Source organism: Ostrea edulis, chromosome 3 (assembly GCF_947568905.1).
Source record: "Ostrea edulis chromosome 3, xbOstEdul1.1, whole genome shotgun sequence".
In the NCBI taxonomy this organism is placed as follows: Eukaryota; Metazoa; Mollusca; class Bivalvia; order Ostreida; family Ostreidae; genus Ostrea; species Ostrea edulis.
Genome location: NC_079166.1, coordinates 81,552,349 through 81,559,835, shown reverse-complemented (window position 1 = coordinate 81,559,835; position 7,487 = coordinate 81,552,349). Strand labels below are relative to the sequence as shown.

General features: G+C 35.7%; 1 protein-coding gene across 1 annotated transcript; it reads left to right on the top strand.

The window, feature by feature from the left end:
• Positions 1-227: 227 nt before the first annotated feature.
• Positions 228-1,127, top strand: LOC125673665 (tripartite motif-containing protein 2-like). Its single transcript, XM_048910352.1, has 2 exons — positions 228-736; positions 1,049-1,127. The coding sequence occupies exons 1-2, from the start codon at positions 365-367 to the stop codon at positions 1,073-1,075; spliced, it is 399 nt and encodes a 132-aa protein (XP_048766309.1). The 5' UTR covers positions 228-364; the 3' UTR covers positions 1,076-1,127.
• The last annotated feature ends 6,360 nt before the right edge of the window (positions 1,128-7,487 follow it).

Below are 7,487 nucleotides of genomic sequence, written 5' to 3'. Positions count from 1 at the left end.
GAATAGAAACCGTTTACTCATATATTTCCAATTAGTCCTACACAAATGAAAATAACATTCTTGTGTGTGGGATGTACAGACCGACACAAAGTTAAAATATTTGCCCAATAGATTTTGAGGGAAGAGAAATTGAAACAATCCCCGTTGATCACGAAGCGAATATTATTACAGAAGGATCAGGTAGAATTTATATTATACTACATTTGACAATCAAGGTGATAAGAGAATAAAAATGAAATTACTGAGACAATTGTGAAGGACAACTATTGGACATTGAATGGTTTACCTTGGAAGAGTTCTGGTGATACCATCATAGGCTAACTAAGCAATCTAGCTGCAGGGAGTTTACGTATCTATTCGTTAAATGGGGACATTTAAGGAAACCATTTCTTCCTGCACTAATTGCTCGGGAGAGTTTCTGACAAATCCTACGTTTGTTTGTGAAAACATAAACGGTGATGTCTGTACAAGTGACGAGGGGAATCAGAGAGTGGCAATGTTTATATCAGCGGGAGGTCTAAGATTTCTGTATGGAGGAAAAAGCAATACAACATACTATCAGTCTTTTAATCCTCGTGGTCTAGCTACTGACGGCCTTGGTAACATTCTGATTGCTGATTATTTCAGTCACACTGTTCATATGGTAGACTGTGAAGGACGATTCTTACAGTACATCTCGACAAACAAAAATAACTTTCCGTATGCATTGTCGATTGATAACGAAAACAGACTCTTGGTACGTATACATAGACGCAAGAATAGAAGTCGTTGGGTATTTAAAATCCACCTAACTACAAAAAAAACTGTTTGGTGTTATTGTGCAATAAATGATACTACAATGACCAGAGTGAGAACTATAAAACGATGGAAATATAGAGATGAATTTGAATGAATATTGGAAGACTAATAAACGTGTATATTAAGTCGGGTGTAGTATGATCAGTGTTTTGGGAGTTTATAAAACCATGTAGGTTGTATATATTGATTAAATAAATTTTATTGGTGATCCACTTTATAAATTGCACATTAATTACATTTGTTTTTACAGGATCACTTTTCGATCGTACTTCATTAGATTTGGAAATCTTGTCATGCTAGGGAATATTGATGAGAAATGAAATAAAGCCAGGTTATTCCTTTGATTATGGATATGAGAAGTTTTCACAAGTATTCATTAGCCATTACTAGATTTAAAGATTTAGTCCTACATGTACTTAGCCAACATTTTCTTTTGAGAGATCTTTCTAGATTTGAGACAGACGACTGACAAAAACGTTGATTAGACAGGGTTTCAATGGTCTCATTTAACATCACGATTTGGCAAATTCTATGGTTATATTAATGATCTAAAAGAACCTGGCATTGGAATAAAACTTTAAGACAATTTTTTAAAAGTCTCTTTCTCTTGCTGGGTACAATATTCAGCAAGTCCGGGTGTGAATATTGGTCTTTGGGAGTGGCTGAAGCACCATACTGACTGCGACAATTGATTAATATAAAACAAGAAAAGTGAATATCAGAGCCTACGTGATCAACCAACTTTGTGAACAGCTAATATGTGAGATAGTTATGGTGTTTTTGTTTATCTGAACAGGATATAGGGCTCACGGCGGGTGTGACCGGTTGACAAGGGATGCTTACTCTTCCAAGGCACCTGATCCCACCTCTGGTGTGTCCAGGGGTCCGAGTTATCCCAACTCTCTATTTTGTTTTGCTTGTAGGAGTTATGAGATTTGATCACTGTTCGTTATCTTCACCTTTCATACAAGACTAAATACTTCGAAATATCAAAAATGTCTACTAAAACATAAAGAACTTGTCACCTATACCTCACTAATCATTTGAAAATCTGCTTCGATTTCATTATCATTCAACGAAATGAAAGTTACCTTTTTCGGTTGTTGTGCTAGGTAGTCGAAAGTTACCAAAAGAACAGATTTTTCATTGAGTGACCAAAGCTAAGAACTAATTAAGAGTGAATTGTGAAACTCCCACTTCATTATAGGATCAATGACGGAGAACCAGTTTAGTTTTGGCTCGATGATGGAGAAATGAAATGTTACATATATATTAACTCTGAAGTTCAGGTATACATAACGTTTTATTTTTCCAAAGTTGTTTGTTCGTAATGAAACATGGAATTATTCAATCATATGATATTTAAGAAATAAACTTGACGCAAATTTAAGGATTTTGCAAAAGAACCTACGTGGTCGAAAAACGTTGTTTTTAAATATCGAAACCGAATATCTAATGGACACGTTTATGTTTCAAAAACATATCAAAACCAAGAAGGTGATATTGCCGTGTATTGTGTGGTTTTTATATACATGTATATGAAAAGGCGAATATAAGAAATATTGATCAATGTAATAACTCCTATGAAGGATACAAAATTAAAAGTTGGTCAAAGACTGACCCTTGACCAGGACATGCCAAAAGTGGGATCAGTGATTAATCTCATAAATCCCATAAGCAATACAAAACAAATAATTGGGCAAACAAGGACTCCTGGACACACCAGTGGTGGGATCAGATGCCATGAAAGAATAAGCATCTCTTGTCGACCCGTCACATCCGCTATGAGTAGTATATGTCTAGATAAGGTAAACGGAGATATCCGTAGTCAAAATCAGTGTGCAAAGAACGGCCTCTATTTGGTATGAAACATGTCAAACAACAGTGTTTTGACCCAGTCGCTCTGGTCAAAATGCCTGTGATAAGTGAAAGTGCGGATGGTTTTACAATTTTCTATCACTTTGAGCTATTACGAACTTCAATTTCTGAATTGGGGTAAGAAATTGAACTTAGAAATATTATATGATGCTGTAAATTCTTTGTAATTACTGTACTTGTTACAATGCTCAGACACTCTGTTTAGTCGTATAGTGCCAGGGTTCAGCTAAATGTCGATCAAAATTAATACTATTAGGCAATTTTTCCAAATTCATTTCTTTTATTTAGCTTGCTAGGTATACGGAATTTCAGGATGAAATGTGGTAGCAATGTAGATTAATTATGAATGAATATATCAAAATACAGAGTGGGATTTTATACCATTGGGTTTGTTGTTTTTACGTCGGCGACCTTGGGTACCCTATATTTAGAGTTATGTTCCTTTACTCATTAATAGTAAATTCGACCCCGATCGATATAATTGCCTGTGATGTAAACGCAATAATCCGTAGTCAATATCAGTATGCAGAGAACGGCCAACGCTTGGTATGAAACATGTCAGACAGCATTTGATCTAAGACAGGTTCTATTTGCAAGTTAGATCATCATTTTATGATTATCATATACTGGGATATATGTATCGAAACTGATGCATAGGTATATATTTCGAGTTAAAGGTCATAGCAAGAATTTTTTTCTTCTGTACAAGGCTTGAATAAATTCTGCCTCATAAGCATACAAAACCTAGTCAACTAGTAAAGGATTAGAATGGTTGCCCATTAGAATTCCAGGAGACTGGAGGAAGACCTGATCTTGAGGATGAACTTCAGAGTATTCATGCGTAGAATCAGAGTTTTATACAATAAAATGATTTTATGGATGACTCATTAGTCATAAGAAGATATAAATATCTCCGTGTAATTGATTTGAGGAATCAGCTGTCTATATTGTCAAAAGTCCTATATGATCGACGCTGGCGGTTTTAGAGAAGATACTCTGGAGTTTGTTTCTAACTTAATGTAATAGGGATGTATACATTTGTGAGCATCTTTACACTCAAAGGTTTGTTTGTTGTTATCTTATGTTTTCCCTGCATATCTTATGCTTTGTTCCGAATTCCGTGGGAATCCGGGTTAGAATAGGTCCTCAGTATCCCGTGGGAATCCGCGTTAGAATAGGTCCTCAGTACCCTTTGCTTTTCGTAAGAAGAGACTAAATGCTCGGGAGAGATTTTCAAAATCCCACGTTTGTTTGCGAAAATATCATAGGTGATATTTGTACATCTGAGGAGGGGACCTAGAGAGTGGCGGTATTTCTGTCTGTAGGAAGTCTAAGATTTCTGTACCGAGGGAAAAGCAACTCGACAAACCTACAGTCTTTTAATCCCCATTGTCTAGATACAGAAGGCCTTGGTAACATTCTGATTGCTGATTATTTCAACCACACTGTTCATATTATAGACCTTGAAGGACGATTCTTACAGTACATCTCGACAAACAAAATTAACTTTCCGTATGAAGTGTCGATTGATAACGGGAATAAACTCTTGGTAGGACGATACACAGACGCCAAAATAGAAGTTGTAGGGTTATTTAAAATCTACCAAGCCACAAAGAAATATTTGGTGTTACCATGCAAGAAATGACACTACAATGACAGTTAACATCATTTGTAACGAGTTTCGTTTGTTGTGTTAGACTGACTTGAAACATGATATCTTACTTGGGCGATATATTTCTTGACAAAGTTATGAAGTATTTCTAAAATCAAAGAGTTTGTGGTTGTTTCTCACGTTTTTGATCCAATATATTGGTGACAATATTACTGAACAAATAGCCGAGAAGGTTTACACAATGCACTATTTATTGAAAATTGCTACATGAATTATTTTCAAGATAGGACAAAATTGACCCTTATTGACCTTTTTTCTTTCTTTCCTAAGCTTCAAAGCTAGTTATGATTTTTATCATATTTAGTTATTTGTTTCGCCTCTTCAACTTGATTTATCTAAAGTTTTTAAGACACCATACTAATTCAGCGTAGATTTTGAAGGCGATTGTTTACACACGTTTTAATCACAGGTCGATTGTATAACAGGTTGTTTCATGCGTTGGCCGTCGACAAGGCTACACAAAATGTGACATACGTTGATGATTTCATTTTGGACTACAGGTAGCATTTCATTTTGCAATAGAAATGGCACAACAGTTTCAAATAGCTATTGTCTTTAAATACTGTACTTATAAAAGGGTAGATTTTGCTTGTAGTTATGAGAAAAACATATGTGCAAAATGTCTAGTAAAGCATATCAAACAGAATCTTCAACATTATCCTTTTCCATACTCAGAGGAATTTGCTGTAACATCCTTAACGTGCGAGAAATACAATGCAAGATTGTGCGAATTCTTCTGCTTTGAATCCATTCCTGTGATCTGCTCACGCACAACACATAATGGTCATGGTCTGATATCTGTGGAGGATCAGCTGTCTTCTCAAAGGAATACAATGAAAGATGAGCTTCAAAAACTTGATAAAGAATTTAAAGCTATGCACCTACAACTGTTGACTGAGATTGACGAAAAACTTTCGAATGCTCAGATATACGAGCAAGCATTGATCATGCAGAGATGGCTTTTCAGAGAGAATTTGAAGGGACGGTACCCAAATTAAAAATGCAGGTAGAAGCTATGGAAATAGAAAACCTTATATCCCTAGGAGAAAACAAATCAAAGATACAGAAAGTCCCGAAAGACAATGAGGATGCTAAATCTTGCAGTTTAGGAGAAGTGTTTAGAATAGAAAAGAAAGTCCGTTTGTGAAGAAGAAACTGAAATGTGAGATAAAGAGAACATAGTAAGAGCAAGTGCTGAAAAACACAAGAAATGTAAAGAAGAATAGAAACCGTTTACTCGGATACTTCCAAATTAGTCCTACACAAATGATAATAACACACTTGTGTGTGGATGTATAGACCGACACAAAGTTAAAATATTTGCCCAATAGATTTTGAGGGAAGAGAAATTGAAACAATCCCCGTTGATGATGAAGCGAATATTATTACAGAAGGATCAGGTAGAATTATATATTATACTACATTTGACCATGAAGGTGATAAGAGAATAAAAATGAAATTGCTGAGACAATTGTGAAGGACAACTATTGGACATTGAATGGTTTACCTTGGAAGAGTTCTGGTGATACCATCATAGGCTAACTAAGCAATCTAGCTGCAGGACGTTTACGTATCTATTCGTTAAATGGGGGCAATTGAGGAAACCATTTCTTCCTGCACCAATTGTTCGGGAGAGATTCTGACAAATCCTACGTTTGTTTGTGAAAACATAAACGGTGATGTCTGTACAAGTGACGAGGGGAATCAGAGAGTGGCAGTGTTTATATCAGCGGGAGGTCTAAGATTTCTGTATGGAGGAAAAAGCAATACAACATACTATCAGTCTTTTAATCCTCGTGGTCTAGCTACAGACGGCCTTGGTAACATTCTGATTGCTGATTATTTCAATCACACTGTTCATATGATAACTGTGAAGGACGATTCTTACAGTACATCTCGACAAACAAAAATAACTTTCCGTACGCATTGTTGATTGATAACGGGAATAAACTCTTGGTAGTGGGGTATTCAAAATTCACCTAGCTACAAAGAACTATTTGTTGTTATTGTGCAATAAATGACACTACAATGACCAGAGTGAGAACTATTAAACGAAGGAAATATAGAGAATAGTATTGTTTGACCGTACATTGCATAACATTACATGACAAACGTGTACACCAATTTCAGTCTAGTACTATCAGTGTTCGAGTGTTTGTAACATTATGTAGAATGGATTGAATGCTTGAATAGAATTTAATTGCACGGCATTTTATAATTTGCACAATAATCAACTTAACCTTGTTTTGCTACAACACTTTTGGGCCGCCTTGAGGCCTCCAGTGGAACTAGGGTTTCAGGGGAGTTCTTGGAAGTTACAGATTTTATAGGCCTTGAAATATATCTCTTGTGTAATCATTTATTTTATTTACTGTCCATTTTATAAGGTGAAATCAATAAAATGACACATATTTTAAGGCTTTCGGAAAACAATATAAGTTTTCGCAATAAAAGTACTTCAATGAATCAAAAGATTTTGTCCTTTATTTCTCCGAGAGTGGAAGATTTACTTTCAATTTAGAAGTCTCTATGAATGAAAAATTCTCTAACCGTACATTAAACGATATGTAACCTTAAATCAGAATTTTTAGGGGGTGAGGGTCACAGGCACCTGAAGGACGGTTACTACTTACCCCTTCCCTTTTTGCGGCAATAATTTCTCCGAAAAGTGTGGAATCCCTGTCTTTCTCTTTCCTCTTTCGATTAATCTAATCGGTTAACACTTTTTGTAAGCTTTAAAGATAGACCCTCTACCGGTATGAAAAAAATACCCATGGTAAGAAATAAAAAAATGTAAACAATCAGGGGATTCCGGGTTCAGGACACATTTTCCAAGTCATTGCAGTGTTACCTAAAGAATTTTAGTGAGCGGCAGGTCAGGGATATATCATACTACAAGTCCCTTCAACTTGAAACCCATCATCTTATCTCTTTTATTTGTCACAATCTGGTGTGCATTTATCGAACAAGCTTCTTCTCTTCCACTGGCAGCCAAAGAGGAGGTAACAGAGTATGAAATGAGGTACGCGTCGTGTGATTGGTCCGTGCAAATCCTGAGATTAAAGAAGTAATCCATAAACTTTCGGTCGTTGATATTTTCTTAAATCTGGCATATCCAAGTTAATTAAAACTTTATTAC

Coding starts and splice junctions, on each gene's coding strand:
- LOC125673665 (XM_048910352.1), top strand. CDS start 365: ATGGGGACATTTAAGGAAACCATTTCTTCCTGCACTAATTGCTCGGGA. Junction 737..1,048: donor ATAACGAAAACAGACTCTTG/GTACGTATACAT, acceptor TTGTTTTTACAG/GATCACTTTTCGATCGTACT.